The following is a 19,234-nucleotide window of genomic DNA, read 5'->3' as shown; positions in this document are numbered from 1 at the left end:
AACGAGTTAGTGATCTTTTGTGATTGTTTTCCCTTTTGACAATGTCATGAGCGATAATAGTTTTTGTGAATCATATAATACAAAATTAAATTGACTGACCTAGCATCTAGAAAAAAAAAATCACACTTCTAGCCTTATTACACAAAAACTTAATAGCCTTTAACCCGCCATGTGCCAGTGCCGTTTTAAAACGGTCTGACATAATTCCGCGACCAGTGCCAGTGTCATTTTAAAACGGTTTAAAATAAAAAACTTCACTGTGACCGCATTTTTCAAGATTCGCGGGTAAAAACTGGCAGGCCTGTAAGGTAACTGTTCCTCTACCATCCCCCAGGTTGTCAAGGCCATACACTCACTCGATCCCCCTCTCGCGCTCGCTCTGCCTCACTCTGCCTGTGTGCCTCACCCAGTGCTGTATATAGGGAAGGCATTTTGTAAATATTTTCATGTAATTGTAAGTTGTAAATATTTTCTTGTAAGTGTAAGCACTATATAGTGAAGCTAAGTTGTAAATACCTTCTTGTAAATGCCAGGCCTGTATGTAATTAAGTCAGGTTGTACCTACCTTCAAGTAAGTGTAAGATAATGCATTCACATTGAGAAAGACACGCAAATTGTGATAGATGCTGAAGTAATAAGTAATTAGTAAAGTGTACTGAACATTGCTATACCTTCCCAGCATAAATACTTGAGTATACCTTACACAGAAAACGGCTTTCTCTCACGTACGTGGTGAGCATGAGAGAGTGGCTATACCTGTACACAAGTATGCAGGACTCAATGAAACTCATTTCCGAACCTCGGTGAGCATTTTAATGGAGAAATTCGTTGTTTCCACTGTCGCAAACTACCCAATCACCAAGTGGACAGGGTGCACGGCCTGAGTAAAACCACGATAGAATGATAATTGAGTGTACGACAAGACCATATTGTACTACTTAGATCTGGAGTTACTTTAGCATATGAACATTTAAGGAGAGTCAAAACACCACGTACAAAATTAACATAATCTATTAAACTACCTTAACTTACAACCAATAGTGGGAAAACAAAACACAAAACATCACCCTGCCTACTGGACAAGAGCATAAACTTGCTAAAGTCCATCCTACATCCCTAACCAAGGACATACACAAACCTTAAACCTGGACGACCCAGAGCTAGCCGGCGTCACTGACAGGGAAACAGAGAGAGAGAGTCAGAGCCGAGCCTCTGCGCCTGGGCTTATATGCAGGCCTACCACAACTTCATTGGGTCGCCAGTTCGTTAATTTAGAAACACCTTAACTAGCTAGTTATACACGTGGCGCGAAGGGGAACAATTACCTACTCAAAATATGCGTCCACGTGACACCTCCCCCCAAAAAAAAAGAACTTTTTACCAAGCCAGAAAAAGTTACTCTAACATGTACAAACATTAGAGGTACAAAAGTAGGTTTACTTCAATATTACAAAAATTCCTTAAACCTAAAAACATAGAATGGGTAAATGACATGGTAAATCATAGGGAACCTACACTCTGTTCACACTCTTGACAATGCATCTGCAATGGTATTGTCCTTGCCACGAATATGCTGCAGTTTTATATTATACGGTTGCAAGGCTAGAGCCCATCTCAGCACTCGAGCATTCTTAAACTTGACCTTTTCAATAAACACAAGGGGGTTGTGGTCTGTGAACACCGTGATGGGGAATGTGCTACTGGACAGATATACTTCAAATTTTTCTATTGCCATGACAATTCCAAGAGCCTCCTTTTCAACGGTGGCATAAGCCTTTTGATAAACCTTAAACTTTTGGGAAAAGTAGCATACAGGATGTAACACTTCACAATATTCTTGCAAGAGCACTGCCCCCACCCCTGCATCACTTGCATCGACTCTAATGATGAAGGGCCGATGTGGGTCCGGGGTTCGGAGCACAGGAGCACAAGCCAGCAGGGCCTTCAAACCCTCAAATGCCCGCTGACATTCATTTGTCCAATGGAACGTCTTCTTGGAGCTAAGTTGATCCGTAAGGGGAGCAGCGACCTGGGCAAAGTTCCTGCAGAAACGACGATAGTAACCCACCATCCCAAGGAACCTCATGGTAGACTTTCGGTCAGCTGGTGGTGGGTATTGTAAAATGGCATCCACCTTTGCATCAACAGGGGCTAGCTGGCCCTGCCCAACCACATGCCCCAGGAACACGACGTGGGCGTGCCCAAACTCACTCTTGGCGAGGTTACTGTGAGATTGGCCTCCTCCAGGACATCAAAGAGCTTTCGCAGCCTCTCAAGGTGTTCCTCCCAATTGTCACTCCAGACAACTAAGTCAGAGCCGAGCCTCTGCGCCTGGGCTTATATGCAGGCCTACCACAACTTCATTGGGTCGCCAGTTCATTAATTTAGAAACACCTTAACTAGCTAGTTATACACGTGGCGCGAAGGGGAACAATTACCTACTCAAAATATGCGTCCACGTGACATCCACATCAAAATCTATCATTATAGCAAAAAAAAAAAAAAAGGTCAAAAAATGGCCGGCACTGTGGTGACCCATAGGGCTAGAAATAGCTGGCATGCAGCGAGTTAAAAAGCACGACGATCGCGATGGGCCACTGTTGTAATTTTATGCCAGTAAACTGACAGTAAACTTCACTCAATGGCTCATAACAGAATTAAAAAGTATGGCAAAGGGTTTAATTCGAAGTGATCACCCCTCATTACAGAAACAAAGCGTCGTCTGTGTTTGTGAGAGTTGGATCCTTCAAGCAGAGTGAGGGGACCCTGGTGGCTGTCCAGCGCTTCATCCTGCATGAGACCTACGTCAGCACCGACCAGGTTAGCTTATGTTAGGTTACTGCCATAACTGTCCTAGCCCCTTCACAACAGTGACATATTTCTCATTTTAATAAAGTGACAATAGGGCAACATTACTGTATTCAAGTCAGGAAAGGCCTCCAGTAGTAAGGGGTTAATGAAGGCTGTAATAATGATCCCCTGCAGTTTGAAATTCCACCACTAAGGTTAATAAAATCATCTGACAATTGCATTACTAAAATATATGGTATTTTACTGTAGTGAATGGGTTCTAGGACAACTGTCCCTGGACAATTGCTCCCCGGACAACTGCCCCCTGGAAAATCGCCCCCATAGGACGACCGCCCCCTGGACAACTGCCCCCCGGACAATTGTCATCACAAAGTATCACCCGATTCACTGTACAAATGGTCGCAAGTGTCTAACCTAACTTAACCTAACCTAACCTAACTTAACCAAACCTAACCTAGCCCAACCGAACCTAACCAAACCTAACCTAACCTAACCTAACATAACCTAACCTTTAGCGGGAGGCAATTGCCAGGGGGACAGTTGTCCGGGGTGCATTTGTCCTACAGGGGCGATTGTCCAGAGGGCAGTTGTCCAGGGGCAGTTGTCTGGATACCTAGTGAATGGATTGAGAGGAGTTCTCTCTCTCTCTCTCTCTCTCTCTCTCTCTCTCACACACACACACACACACACACACACACACACACACACTAGGTGGCGCAGTTGATAGATTACTCCCAATCCAAGTGACTCAAGTTCGAGCCCCGCTTAGGCTGTGCTGCTTGTGTGGGAGAGGTGAGCTCTCTTCTGTCAAGTGTAGCTCAAGGCGTGCTTTGGTGGAAACCCCACAAGGGTTCAAAACTGAGTGGGGTAACGATTAGGCAGTTTGTTCCCTCGTGCCTACGCCTCACTCCAGCCTCCGTGAGGGGTAGTATGTCGGTGATCCTGAGGAGCAACCAGGATTAGCCTGTTGACCCCCTGAAGTTATGATACTGCTGTAGATTAGGGGCCTGTGTATTTTCAGCCACTTGTGCGATGGATAATAAACCAAAAGTTGTCATTTTGTTATTATTATTACACGCGCACTGTACGTCAAATCTACTTGGTGGGAGTTGCTAACATTACTCACTGAGAGATATACGATATATGTGTTAATATAGGTTTGGCCTCCATTCTACATAAGATCTAGGTAAATATCAATCAGATCAAGTCATGCTGATGGCAAGAGCTCATTTCATACCCAGTGGATGCATGTGATTTATCCCATTCAACCCAAGTATATTATTCCATTATACTGTTTCCTCTTCCAAACGGGGATAGTTTATAACCTCCTACTTACTAGAAGATTCGCCAAGTTGTGTGATATTTGACTGTAGCAAAAAGAAAAAGAGTCATCCTTCAGAAAAAGTTAAAGGGAGGAACTGTATTTTATATTTTAATTAATCTTTGATTGCCACCCACGTAGTACACAAGTATAAGTGTGTAAAATATCTTTAAAACATAAAATCGTAATACTGCATTTTTTTTTCCAATGTGACTCATAGTAAAAATAAAAAAGAGATAAACATTTGGTCACTTCATGTATTTTTCAATACTTGCTTCTATTTTTACAGAGAACTGCATTTTCTTTTTTTTTTTTTTTTTTATAATCTTGTAAGTTAGCCTTATTGTAGTTTTTATTCCACGATAATCTCGGGAAGGGACCCTTTTTCTCTGTGTCCTTCACATAGGCATAGATTTATAGACCTACCTGAAGCCTGACAAAGTGTACGTTTTCTCCTGCTGTATGCATTGTGCTTCTTACTGCTTGCGCTAATATTCCCTCTGTTCTCAAAACATTCCGTATATGCCTTTTTCTTATCCATTGATACTCATGCCTATTCATTCAAGCACACTGTCGCTCTAACTCCCTCACCTCTCCTCCATACACGTTGCAGCATTTGCTTTCTACATACATTACTTCCTTCATAATGTCCATAATTCATTGCTCCATTAACCTCATCTGCATCGTACCATCCAAATACTTCTTAGATTTCTGCACATCTGACAGTTTTCCCACTACTTCAGTTTAGTGTGTCCTTTTACTTTTGTCGAAAAAGATGATCTTTGATAAAAGTACACAGTGATATGCTTGCCTGCTCACCATTCGCGTAACTTCTCCTTTATGCCACACATTTGTCTTCAATCCCTCTTCCACACACACGAAACCAGCCATCACCCACTGCATTATCATTCTGCCTTGAGGTCTACTTCCAATCATTCGAATTTACTTGTATATCAACATATAAAGCAAATGAAAATTGTAATACATAACCGTTCTTCTTCTTCATCGTGTTCTCAGCATTAGGGGTTACTTGTCCTGAAAAGCTGTCCCTATCTCTTTCAGTTCTTCACATCCTACTCCGTTTGGTCTCGATCAAGTCATGTCCCCTTTTCTCAGCATCATTTCACCTCAGTTTGCCTTCCTCTCCATCACCTTCCAAATACTTATTCCTTGCAAGCTTATTTGATGAATTATTTTTCCTTTCTAAGCAGTACATGGCCAAACTACGTCTCCAGCTTCCCTGATCTTGTCACGAAAATTGCCCAGATTTCTTTTGGTACATTTTTTTTTCTCAAAGCATTCATATTTCATTCACTCATGGGACTCCAAAGATACTTAACACTTCATTCAACATTCATTACCAAATTTGGGATTCAAATAATCCATTACAGTCACGCTCGCTCATTGACAAATCATGTAAACACACATCAAACCCGACCAAAACTTAAAAATAATAGCGATCTGTCGAAACTCGTTGCCAAGGAATTCGGAAAAACTATTTTTAAAAATTAATTAAGACTACAGATTTCCTGCCGAAGTCGAATAAACCCCTTCAACTCCAGGACATCTTTTGGAAAATACTCATGATACGGTATATATTCCCAAGATCGTTATATTCAATTTGGGAATAATTTTTCGAATTATAGTGATTAAATGTAGTTTCCATTATCAACTTTTTCTAAGACTTCTCCCCAGGGATGAATAATACCGCCTGGAAGCTGCAGATTTAAAAGAATAAAACAAAATGTCTCTGGGTTAAACTAGTTTATATATATATATATATATATATATATATATATATATATATATATATATATATATATATATATATATATATATACATATCCGATTGGAACGCAATAATTACCCACTAAACCACCAGGCGCCAAAGTTTGGTTATATGGTTACCACCCAGCATAGTAAATGGTTTCCTGGTGTACAGGAAACCAATTGGCTTGTCACTCAGTGTAGAGTCACCCACATGCAGAAGTAAGAGGAAAGAATGAAGGGAAGAATGACAGAAATGGGAGTGTAAAGTCACCCGTAGGCAGAAGGACGAGGAAAGAAAGATGGAAAGGAAGAAGAGAATGGAAAGAAAGAAGAATGGAGGAAAGGGCAGACACCCGACAGCAGCACTACGTCGAGTGATTGGACGGTGAGCGCCCCCACCTACCACAAATTATATATATATATATATATATATATATATATATATATATATATATATATATATATATATATATACAGTATATTGTTACATAGCCTATGATTTCATCATCCTTTGTATAATTCTAACATACAGTATGCTGCATGTTTGATCACGAGCGTATTCTACCTCACTCCCCGCTTCTCCCTTACAGTAGAGTAAGTCGTTCTTTCTGTTGTTCAGAGCAGGAGTGTCAACTCTTTGTCCCCTATGGCTTCATTTGCGCGTCCTTCTTACAAGTTGTATCAAGCTCTGCCGGCCCCTATATAATGAGCTCAGTCTCTACATTAATTGGCACTTAGATCTACTCCTCATTTTGTTCACATCTCTGTCCTCCCCTGTACAGTTTTATTATTTTTGTGAGTGCTAAGGAAGTTTCCAACCATCTAGCTGCTGTGTAATTTGAGTATAAGTGTTATTACATTTTTTCTTGTACTGTATAGCATAACGTGTTAATTCGTAGGCCTGGTGAGGTTTTTGTGATTGGTGTGGAGTTTTTACTATCAGCCAGTAGTAATAATAGTTTGTACCTGTAAAAATATATCTTGCATTCACTGAGCATTATCCGGTTTTCTCATTTTATCAGGGCTGACTTACATAAATTTACACTTGCTAATTTCGTGTTAATAGAGGCTATTGCAGTTAACCATATATTTAACCTGTTTTTTGCCATTACATTATCCTTATGAGTCCTGAATGATTAGTTGTTAGTTTGAGCATTAAACTTTAACTTGTAATTTTACCTAACTCTTTTGTTTTGAACCTGGAACTTTGCGGGACAGTAGTGATTTTTAGTATTATCATTTGAAGTTTTCATTATCTCTATCTGTTCTGTAACGTAAATTTGGCGACCTCTTATCAGGATATTCAGGATATTATCATAAGGATATTGCTTGATATTTTGTGACTGTGATTTATTCATAATGTCTACTATTACTACGCTTGATGAAGCCAAAGATTTTTTGTCAAATGTGCAAACAGTGTGTGATGTTGAAAACAGAACAAAGAATGAACTTAAGATTGTTGCTCAACAATTGGGAATTTCTGTTCGCTCTCATCAGTCTAAAGATCAAATTGTTGACAAAATTAATAAAAGCTTGTTTAATGTAACTCCTCCAAATGAGCAAACGCAGATTGAATTAGCTAAGTTACAGCTAGCCCTGCAGGAGGCCCGTGTTAAGGAGGCTGAGGCACAACTTGAACTTGCTAGGATTCAGGCAGACCATGAGTATCGCATGAAACAATGTGGAACTGGATCATCTAGCTCTGATGATTTTGATGTGGCTAAAAATGTTAAACTTGTCCCTCCTTTTAATGAATCTGATTTAACAAAGTATTTTCAGTTGTTTGAGAGGGTAGCTACAGGTTTTAATTGGCCCAAAAAGTATTGGCCAGTACTCCTTCAAACTGTTCTCACCGGTAAAGCTCAAGTAACTTATGCATCTTTGCCACAGGATCAATCTGATAATTATGATGTAGTTAAGAGCTTGATTCTTAAGGCCTATGAGCTTGTTCCTGAAGCCTATAGAGTAAAATTTAGGACAACTTATAAGCAAGATAAGCAATCCCATGTTGAATATGCAAAAATCAAAGAAGATCTGTTAGAGCAGTGGTTAAATTCTAAGAATGTGGATTCTGATTTTGGTAAATTTAAGCATGTGATTTTGCTGGAGGACTTCAAAAGGTGTATTAATAATGATGTAAGCCTATATCTTGATGAGAGAAGAATAGATAATTTGTCTGATGCTGCAGTTTTAGCTGATGAATATGTTCTCACTCACAAGAGATATGCTAGAGAAAAAGGGAAAGCTGAGAGTAAGTACGTTGCCTCTACTCAGAGTACAGGTAACAGGAAAGAGAATAAAGATGATGTTTCTCAGGAAGTAAATACCAGCTTCACCTCTAGGTTTCAGAAAAGTAAATGTACTTACTGTAGTATGCTTGGTCATACTACGGAGAAATGTTTCAGGAGACAGCATGACGTGAACAAAAAGGAGTCTTTAAATATTCAGTCAATTGGTCTAGTGTCCACCCTTGAGAGTTCCCAGAATTCTTTAACCGAGTTAACTGAACCTGCTTTGAGGGGTAAATTAAATTCTCATGATGGAGCTCCTCTCTTGAGCAGTAACGTGGGTGACACTCTCAAGAGTTCATGTGCTAATTTCCTGTCTGATGGTTTTGTCAGTCCTCTGGACAGTAATGACAGGAAATCAGTTAAAATATATCGTGATACAGGTGCTTGCCAATCCCTTATGCTGACCAGTGTTCTAGGCTCTAATGTTAATTCCTCTGATGAAACTGTAATTTTACAAGGTGTAGGGAATAATTACTTCTCTGTCCCTCTGTGCAGAGTGAATTTAGAGTCTGGTTTTGTTAATGGTTCCGTTATGGTTGGGTTGGTTGAGACACTCCCAATGTCAGGTGTAACTTTCTTACTTGGAAATGATATTGGTGGAAGTCAAGTGTGTCCAGCTCCTCAGTTGTCTAGTGAGCCAGTGGCTGCGTCCCAGGATTGTGATGTCCCTGATGTGTTCTCTGCATGTGCTGTCACTAGGGCTAAGTCTAAAGTTACTGGTGATTTAGAGGATAATGATGATGATGATGTTATCCTAGCTGACACTTTTCTTGCTAATTTGGACCACTCACCAGATGAGGCAGTACCCCGTAGTGTTGATAATTTGTCTCGTCAAGAGTTTGTTGAGTTGAAGGTTGCTGACCCTGAGTTGAAAGGTCTAGCTAACATTGCTTGCAGTGAGGAAGAGTCAGCTGGTGCTTCTACTTGTTATTATATAGTCAGGAGTACTTATGAGGAAGTGGAGACCCCCAACAGCATCAGCCGACTGTGAATGGGAGGTTGTACATCAAGTTGTCATCCCTCGTGTTTGTAGGCAGGATATCATTAGAGTGGCTCATGATTCCAGTTTGGCAGGACACCTTGGAGTGAGGAAGACTGTGGCACGCATTTTGAAACACTTATACTGGCCAGGTATCTTCAGGGATGTTTCCTGGTATTGTAAGTCTTGTCACACCTGTCAAGTTGTGGGGAAGTGTAATCAGACCGAAAAGGTTGCACCTCTAGTTCCCATTCCTCCTTTATAAGCACCATTCACCCGTGTGTTGGTGGATATTGTGGGCCCTCTTCCTAAGACTTCTTCAGGATTTTCTTATGTGTTGACCCTGATTGATATGGCTACTCGTTATCCTGAAATCATTCCACTTAGAAATATCTCAGCAAAGAACGTGGTTAAGGAAATGCTAGGGTTCTTCACAAAGTTTGGTCTGCCCAAGGAGGTACAGTCAGACCGGGGAAGTAATTTCATGTCAAATGTTTTCAAGCAGTCTCTGAAAGAGTTGGGCATCACCCAGATCACGTCTTCAGCTTACCATCCCCAGACCCAAGGAACGTTGGAGAAATATCATCAAACACTCAAATCGATGCTCAAGAAATACTGCTTGGAACATCAGAAAGACTGGTATAAAGGTCTTCCATTCGTTGTATTTGCCACAAGAGAATCTCCAAATGAATCACTGGGCTTCTCACCCTTTGAACTACTGTTTGGCCATGAAGTAAGAGGACCCCTTAAGCTACTCAAGGAATGCTGGCTGTTGGAGGAAGATGACGTCAATCTGCTGGAGTCTGTGATGAAGTTCAAAGAACGGCTGTCCACTGCTTTACAGCTGGCGAGAGAGAATTTAGGAGCTGAGATGAAGACTTGGTATGATAAGAAGTCCAGGTTACGCCACTTTCAACCAGGAGATCAGGTTTTGATTCTGCTACCGGTGCATGGGCAACCTCTTCAAGCCAAGTTTAGTGGTCCTTATTTCGTGGAGAAGAAACTTAGTGATGTCAACTATGTCATCGCCACACCAGATCGTAGAAAGAACGAGCAACTTTGTCACATCAACATGCTAAAGTTATATCACAGTCGAGACGAAAATAACCCAGTCTGCACTGTAGCTGTTCCACCCGAGTCTGCAAGTGAAGTTCTCCCATGCAGCATGAGCCTGAGTGATAGTTTGGGGAAGAATTCTGATATCATGAATGATCTCCAGATTAAGCTTTCTCATCTAGCTCCCGAGGAAAGGCAAGAGTTTTCGGCATTACTGCAGGAGTACCCGCAAGTGTTCCGTGCCATTCCAGGAAGAACCACTGTGTTGATGCATGATGTCGATGTTGGAGACGCAAAGCCAATTAAACTGCCTCCTTACCGTGTGAACCCAGTGAAAGTTCCTCTCATCCAGAAGGAGCTTGGCTACCTGTTGGACCACAAGATGATTGAGCCCTGTCAGAGCGAGTGGAGTTCTCCTGTCACACTAGTCCCTAAGCCAGGTGGGTCACAGCGGCATTGCATCGACTACAGACGTGTTAATCAGATAACCAAAACAGACACTTACCCTCTCCCTCGCGTGGAAGATTGCATAGACAAGATTGGAAAGACTAGGTACATAAGTAAGTTTGATTTGTTAAAGGGATACTGGCAAGTACCTATGACTGAACGTGCTAGGGAGATCTCATGTTTTGTAACACTAGGAAAGACTTTTGCATGTACTGTAATGCCATATGGTATGAAGAATGCACCAGCCACATTTCAGAAGCTTATGAATGTTGTAACAGAGGGTTGGCAGGGTGTGTTGTTTATATTGATGACGTATTAATCTTCAGTAACAACTGGAGAGAGGTGAAGTTAGTGAATGTACAGCGAGGTTGGATGGTGAGGAATTGGAAAATGTGAGTACGTTTAAGTATTTGGGTAGTGTGATGAGTAAGGATGGAGGTTTGGAGGGTGAAGTGCTTGAAAGGGTACAGCAGGGAAGAAAGGTTGCTGGTTCTTTGAAAGCATTGATAAGAAACAGGGAAGTGAGCATGGAAGTGAAAAAGTTACTACATGACAGTATTGTGATACCAACTCTAACGTACGGAAGTGAAGCTTGGACATTGTTGGAAGGACACAAGTCAAGAGTGAGAGCAGTGGAAATGAGTTATTTAAGAGGAGCCTGTGGAGTCACTTGGAGAGAGAGGCTGACGAATGAGGATATAAAGGAGCGTTGTGGTGTGGATGTGGATGTGATAGGAAGCGTTATGAGGAACACACTGAGGTGGTTTGGCCATGTGGAGAGGATGGAGGGTGAAAGACTGACGAAGAGAGTGTATGTGAGTGAGGTGGAGGGGGGAAGAGGGAGGGGGAGGCCGAGGATGAGATGGAGGGATGGGGTGGAGAGGTATATGAGAGAGGGGGGTGTGAGTTGGGAGCAGGGCAGTGAAATGGCGGGGGACAGGGCGACTTGGAGGCGATTTGTTTGTGGCCACCCCAAACGGGATTGAGGCGTCTGGCAATAGATAGATAGATAGACAACTGGAAAGATCACCTATGCCATGTCAGCAAATTTCTTGAGCGTTTGGTTCAGGCTAATCTTGTAGCTAATTTATCAAAGTGTGAGTTTGGTCAAGCTAAAGTTCAGTACCTTGGGTACGTAACTGGTGATGGACATGTTGCACCACCAGCAGCTAAGGTTCAGGTTATAAGTGATCTTCCCAGACCTAAAAGTAGGAAAGAGCTACAAAGATTTTTGGAAATGGTAGGTTATTACAGGAGATTTGTTCTTAACTTTTCAATTCTTGTATCACCACTTACAGACCTACTGAAAAAGGGAGTTAAATTTGTCCGGACTGATAACTGTGAATCCTCTTTCAGCAAACTTAAAGCTATCCTATTAAGTCAGCCAATGCTCGCTACTCCAAATTTCGCTAAGCCTTTTAAGATGGCTGTTGACGCAAGTGATACAGGAGCTGGGGCTGTTTTGCTGCAAGAGGATGATCAGGGTATTGAACACCCTGTATCTTATTACAGTAAGAAGTTCACTTCACCTCAAAAGAACTACTCAACTATTGAGAAAGAGCTTTTGGCCTTGATTTTGGGTTTACAGCATTTTTCATTTTATTTGTGTTCTGGTTTTGACCCCATAGTCATTTATACCGATCATAACCCACTGAAATTCCTTAGTAAGTTTAAAGATAAAAATCAGAGATTGACAAGATGGATTCTACTTCTTAAGGAGTATAGACATACAACATGTCAAGGGGAAAGAAAATGTTATTGCAGATTGCTTATCTAGACTTTAGACAGATTGTTTTAGAGTAATAAGAAATTTCCTTTGTAAATTTCTTTTTCTTTGTGGGGAGGTGTTACATAGCCTATGATTTCATCATCCTTTGTATAATTCTAACGTACAGTATGCTGCATGTTTGATCACGAGCGTATTCTACCTCACTCCCTCCTTCTCCCTTATAGTAGAGTAAGTCGTTCTTTCTGTTGTTCAGAGCAGGAGTGTCAACTCTTTGTCCCCTATGGCTTCATTTGCGCGTCCTTCTTACAAGTTGTATCATGCTCTGCCGGCCCCTATATAATGAGCTCAGTCTCTACATTAATTGCCACTTAGATCTACGCCTCATTTTGTTCACATCTGTCCTCCTCTGTACAGTTGTTAATATTTTTGTGAGTGCTAAGGAAGTCTCCAACCATCTAGCTGCTGTGTAATTTGAGTATAAGTGTTATTACATTTTTTCTTGTACTGTATAGCATAAGGTGTTAATTCGTAGGCCTGGTGAGGTTTTTGTGTTTGGTGTGGAGTTTTTACTGTCAGCCAGTAGTAATAATATTTTGTACCTGTAATAATATATCTTGCGTTCACTGAGCATTATCCGTTTTTCTCATTTTATCAGGGCTGACTTAGATAAATTTACACTTGCTAATTTCGTGTTAATAGAGGCTATTGCAGTTAACCATATATTTAACCTGTTTTTTGCCATTACATTATCCTTATGAGTCCTGAATGTTTAGTTGTTAGTTTGAGCATTAAACTTTAACTTGTAATTTTACCTAACTCTTGTTTTGAACCTGGAACTTTGCGGGACAGTAGTGATTTTTAGTATTCTCATTTGAAGTGTTCATTATCTCTCTCTGTTCCGTAACAATATATATATATATATATATATATATATATATATATATATATATATATATATATATATATATATATATATATATATATATATATATATGCAGTATATGCCGAAATGTCAAACCTACCAAATCTTCAGTAATTTTTGAATCAGTTTCGAGATGGTGTTAGGAAGTTACTGACAGTTGCTGTATATTTTATATATTGGATATCTCCATGGGGTTTATTTTCAAACTTCACTTCGAAGGGACTCTTCTAAGTTGAATATAATGTCTGAATATAGTACGAATGAACTAAAGAAGACATCATTGGATACACTGAATTAATCGAGGCCTACATTATTTTCATATTTTCTTGCTTAGCGTAGTTTTATTTGCCTTTCAAAAGGAACGATTACGGCTTTAACAGAAGTAAAATTACTATTTTGTTGTATTTACTATCTTCCCTACCTTTGTTTCTACAGGATGATGATGAATTCTTGACTGAGCGGAACATAGTTTTTATATTAATTGTTTTTGTGTCTCCTTGGGGATAATGTACGCGTGATGGAGCTGAACGTACAGTACGTGCTTGTAATAGTACGTAAGTAATTACCATATTTACAACTTTTAAAAATTATCAGGGTAATGATGTTGCCTTGCTTCAGGAGAAAGTATAGAATTTTTTACTTACTGCACTTACTGCATTACCTATTCTTGTCTTTCAGGGTGATGATATAGCCTTGATCGAGCTGGCCCAAGACCTCACCTTCAGTTCCAGTGTGCAGCCTATCTGTCTGGGGCAGGAGGCAGACATTCCCTTCGGAGGCAAAGCTGTGGCCACTGGCTGGGGAGATCTCCAGTTTGACATTACTGGTAAAGACCATTTTATTAACTCACCGAACCGGAGAACGTCTTTTTCATTGTTTTTGCCATCTCATGTCGACTTTATTCGGCTCTGGATAGCTTTTACAAGCTGAAGACCTTATCTATAGCCTTAAGATATCCCTTATGTCTGAGAAGCCTTTCCAGGTTTGAATGAAACTTGGCAGCAGCAATAACAGGCTTCAAAAAAAAAAAAAAAAAAAAAAGTCAGCATGCCACGTTTAAGAGGGCCTCCAGCAGCAAGGTATAAAAAATAAATATAAAGTGCCCTCACCATACGTAAAACAGGAGACACCTATATAGCCGACACATCATAGGTAACACAGGTGACCGTTAATACACAGTGCCCTCACATTCTTAACACAGGTGATGGTAAATACACAGTGCCCTCATCATATTTAATAGAGGTGACCGTAAATACAGTGCCCTCATCATACTTAACACAGGTGACCGTAAATGCACAGTGCCCTCATCATACTTAACGCAAGCGACCATAAAATCTTGCCCTCATCATACTTACACAGGTGACCTTAAATACACAGTGCCCTATTCATACTTAACGCAGGTGACTGTCAGAAATTAAAGCTTTACTTCCCTTTGCAGTATTGCATTTTATAACAGGATGAAAAGGAATCATATTCCCGTCAGCTTAGGAAGATTGGTGGCACCTCAGTTTTGCCCGTTCATATCGACGCTTGAGACTGGAATATACTCATGTATGATTCATTTCTGGTACAACGGTATTCTAGAAGCCTTAACTTGCCATCCCTCCCACCACGGAGAGTTGCTGTGGTGAGGAAGTAGAGCAGCACATTTTTTTTTTTTTTTTCGCCACTGAGTTACGTGAAATATGCTACAAAAGGGTGAAAATTTGCGCCAAGTTAGAGTAGAAACAGCATAGTAACACTTCCTCAGCGATTATTCTACATATTACGACAGTAGTATACTAATGTCCTTATACTTTGCATAAAAAAAGTATAGGATGATATTAACCCATCTTATAAATAGGTATAGAGGAAATACTAGAAACCCACCCAAGCTTACCACAATACATTTCTCAGTGAATGGAGTGGCTTCGACTCTTACAAGTACAATAGCTACAAAGTTGTGGAGAGAGAAGTACTGTTGAAGGCTAAGATGAATGGCTATTGACGACAGCAGAGTTACAATGGCAGACAGTCAATTTTTGCCATGTTCCAATCATCCCGCGGTACAAAACCAGCCGTAGTCAACCTAAATCCAAGTAATGTGCTACCAGTATAAGGATATCTAACACCATAACTCACTTTGGACAAAGAAGTAGATCCGATTATCTTCCTTAGTGTGAGAAAATAAACAACAATTCGGAAAATATAGGTTTGAATAGAGTTAGGTCAGTTACATTGCTTCATGGATAGGGTAGGTCCATTAGGTTAGGTCTTAGTGGCACTGCTCTACATGGTATGGAGAATCATTTTGAGATCAAACTCTAATGAGACCGATATATTACTCCATGCCACTTATTTCAACACGCACGAATGGTTCATAGAATGATGGCTGCGATTTTCTTCCGTATCAACATGCTGCTTCTCCTCAGGCACTTCAGAATTGCCAGAGACCCTACAAGAAGTGGTATTGGATGTGATCACCATCGCTGCTTGCTCTCCCTTGGTAGGATTGCCAATAGACACCAACAAAGTCATCTGTACTCTAACACCCTACAAGGACGCGTGCCAGGTAATGCACACACTTTAGTTACTGATTATGTATCCGACTCCGGGAATACAGATGTTTCATACAGACAGATAATTCCCTGAGGCCAAGCAGTCTGTGTACGTGTCACTAACATTGCTGTGTCATTCCTAGGCGCTATTTCATTTCATCCAAAATGAATACATGTTAGGGTTCTCGTTGAGAAATGTACTGTGTGTGTGTGTGTGTGTGTGTGTGTGTGTGTGTGTGTGTGTGTGTGTGTGTGTGTGTGTGTGTGTGTGTGTGTGTGTGTGTGTGTGTGTGTGTGTGTTCGTCACTCAGGTTCGAAAAGTCACGTCTTCTAATTTATCCTAAATTTCATTAAACTCATGAATGGTTTTGGCACATAACTTCACGAGGTAGCCGATTCAGAGGAAATTTCGTTGAAGAAGTGCACTTCCTTACATCGTTCTCACATTTTAATTAAGGCAATCCTCTCCTAAAATAAAGTCTGCCTGTTGAAAGAAAAATATAATTTCTAGGCGTATTATTTTATTTTCTATGTGGTATTATTTCTTATCTCGTCAAAATCTTGTCATTCAGTTACTCATTTCGACATTTTTATATCCTGTCAGACTGTAAAAGTTAAAGGTAAATTATGTCATATTGGACTCGTTATATCGTACCTAGCACAGCCGAGTTATCCATATATATATATATATATATATATATATATATATATATATATATATATATATATATATAATAGGAGTAGCAACAGCCATTGCAAGTCCACTTCTGAACAAAAATCCTCCTCCAAACCTTCATGAATTCCTTAACTGAGCCAATTTCTGCAGGTTTTGCCTGAATACCTCGTTATCTGATCCCTCGATCTCATTTCTGGTCTTTTTTCCGCTACGCTTGCAATAACTTGGGAGTCCAGTCAGTCAGCCTCTTGCTCCATCAGTTATCTCTTATTCTTGCTACATGATCCGCCCACCTCCATTTCTGTTCTTTTATAATTTCTTTAATGTCATCGACTTTAATCTGCTATTCCACCCAAGTTGATCCCTTCCTGTCTCTCAAAATATTCGCAACAATTTACCTTTCCATTGTTCTTTGAGAACAGATTAGTTTATTTTCCATTGATGTTGTCCTTTTCCAGGTTTTACAGCCTTACATCATAGCTAGGATTATGCATTCGTTATATACGTTTCGTCGCATACAGACTGGCAAGTACTTTTCATGATGCCTCTATGTTTACCTAAAGTTTTCCTTCCAATTGTAATGCGTGTTTTTTATTTCATTTCCATTACCTTTTGTTAGTTTTGGTGTTTGCCTCAAATAATTGTACTCCTCAGCTTTCGCAAGAATTTCTTCATTTATTTTGATAACGTTCTTTGGTGTAATTGAATAAAACATTAGTTTTGCTCTGGTTCGCCTTTAGTCCTCCTTTGAAACTTTCTTTATGTAGGTTATTTAACATTTCTTGCAAAATCTCTGCTGTTTCTGAGTTTAGGACAATATCATCTGCAAATCTTAAATGGTTTAAGTTTTCTCCGTCTATGTTTCTTTTCTTTCTAAAAATGCTTTCAAGGCATGCTGTAAATAATTTTGGTAATATTGTAATTCCCTGACGCACACGTTTATCAGTCTTATTTTTTTCCGAGTCTACAGTATACGTAACTTAAATGTAGTAGTTCCCTCTTTGTATATGTTTTCGAGCGTTTTACAGTGTTCTCATTTACTCCTTGTTCCTGCAGTGAATTTACAGTTGCTCTGTGCTCCAGTGGGTTGAAAGCCTTTTCGTAATCGACAAACCCGATGCACAGTGTTTTATTATCTTCTTTAGTTTTCTCAGTTAGCTGATTCATTGTGTGTAGATGATCAGTAACCGAATACCCAGTCCAGAATCCTGCCTGCTCATGAGGTTGGTTTTCTTCCAAATTTGTTGTTATTCTGTTCGTAAGGACATTAGTGAAGAGTTTGTTATTACCTAATAATAAACTAATAGGTCGATAGTTACTAAGATCTTTTGAGTCGCCTTTCGTGTAAAGCAAAATAACTATTGCATTGCAGCTTGTTTTGGGAATTTTCTCCGTCTTTATCAGTTGTGTTAATAAGTGGGTGGGTTGGTTCTAAACTTTTCTCCTGCATCTAGACAAAAACAGTAAAAAAATTTGACGGTCCAAATGAAATTCTGAGAGTTTTCTCTTCTTCACATTAATAGGTGGTAGGTGGAGTCGCTCATCATCCATTCACTCTATGTAGGTGACTTTGTACTAAGTAACTGGTCAAATGGTTCCTTGAAAACCAAGGGAGGATATACTACGGTGGATGGTAACCCTATAATTCAATGACGCACGGACCGGCACGGAGGTCTAGTGGGCTTAGGGCTCTAGCTGGGTGGGGCTCGTCAAGGTTTACCTAAAGGGGTGATTGAGGTTTATCGCTCATATAAAGCCACTCAGGGACATGAGGCTGGTCACCTTTGCCTTAAATGTCGGGACTGAGTTGCCTAGCTCCGAGCCCCTACTCTCCTAAGGGGTCAAGAAAGGACTGTATGTCTTGAAGTTGTTTTTTTTTATTTACTTATTTATTTTTGTTAATCTAATTTCCATCATTTACGCCAATATTGATTACATACTGAGAAAACCCTCTATGACTTCACATATTCCAAAAGGAGGCTGCAGTATAGTTTTCTAATTTCATTTTCTTTTCTCTTAGAAAATTAATTCTAGTAGGGAAGGCAAATCCTGACACATCACTCCATTTGTCTATTCTGATAATGCTGGCAATGGATGTATATATATGTATCCCACTCAACGGTACTTTTGAAGTATTTATACAGATTTATCATACTTGATATCCTTTCCATATTCTGGACTGAATGATTTTGTCTACCATATCGTATTTTCCCCAAACCCTACACTCCTAAAGACGAAATCAAAGGCCTTGGGGAAACCGAGCCATAAAAAGTTTTCCATTCGTTCATTCCACCCACTGATAGCTCTCTACAGGCCACAGTTTTGGACCGATTCTGACGACTGAGGTGCTGAACGAATCATCTCAGCCTGATAATTTCCCTTGTCTTTGTGGCTGACAGGTTCATACTAATCCCAAGGTCACAGTGACTTTGGGATTAGTTTGAGGAAACTTCTATATTCACAGTATAGGCTAATCAAAATTCTGATACAATTCATTGAAAATAGAAGCAAATAAATAAATGCACTTGCTTACTAACTCATGAGATAGTGGAGGTAGGCGGGGAGATAGGTAGTGAGGTACATAGGGAGAGTGGTAGATAGGCAGGGAAGAAGGTAGGAAGTACATGAGTAGACAGAGAGGCCAGCAGGGAGGTAGGGAGGGAAGTAGGCAGGGAGACAGGTAGGGAGACAGACA

General features: G+C 40.1%; 1 protein-coding gene across 1 annotated transcript in view; it reads left to right on the top strand.

The window, feature by feature from the left end:
* The window catches only part of LOC145411613 (clotting factor G beta subunit-like), a 32,631-nt gene that overhangs the window by 3,993 nt on the left and 9,404 nt on the right, over positions 1 to 19,234 (top strand). Inside the window, exons 2-4 of the mRNA XM_080281622.1 lie at positions 2,709 to 2,820; positions 14,005 to 14,152; positions 15,738 to 15,877. Of these exons, the coding sequence (XP_080137748.1) occupies positions 2,709 to 2,820; positions 14,005 to 14,152; positions 15,738 to 15,877 (400 nt within the window). The remainder of the gene's footprint in view (positions 1 to 2,708; positions 2,821 to 14,004; positions 14,153 to 15,737; positions 15,878 to 19,234) is intronic.

The sequence above is a fragment of the Coenobita brevimanus genome, chromosome 90 (genome assembly GCF_032717465.1).
Source record: "Coenobita brevimanus isolate Jiangsu-jjx chromosome 90, ASM3271746v2, whole genome shotgun sequence".
NCBI classification, from domain to species: Eukaryota; Metazoa; Arthropoda; class Malacostraca; order Decapoda; family Coenobitidae; genus Coenobita; species Coenobita brevimanus.
The sequence above is the reverse complement of the archived record's forward strand: the minus strand, read 5'-3'. Positions and strand labels throughout refer to the sequence as shown.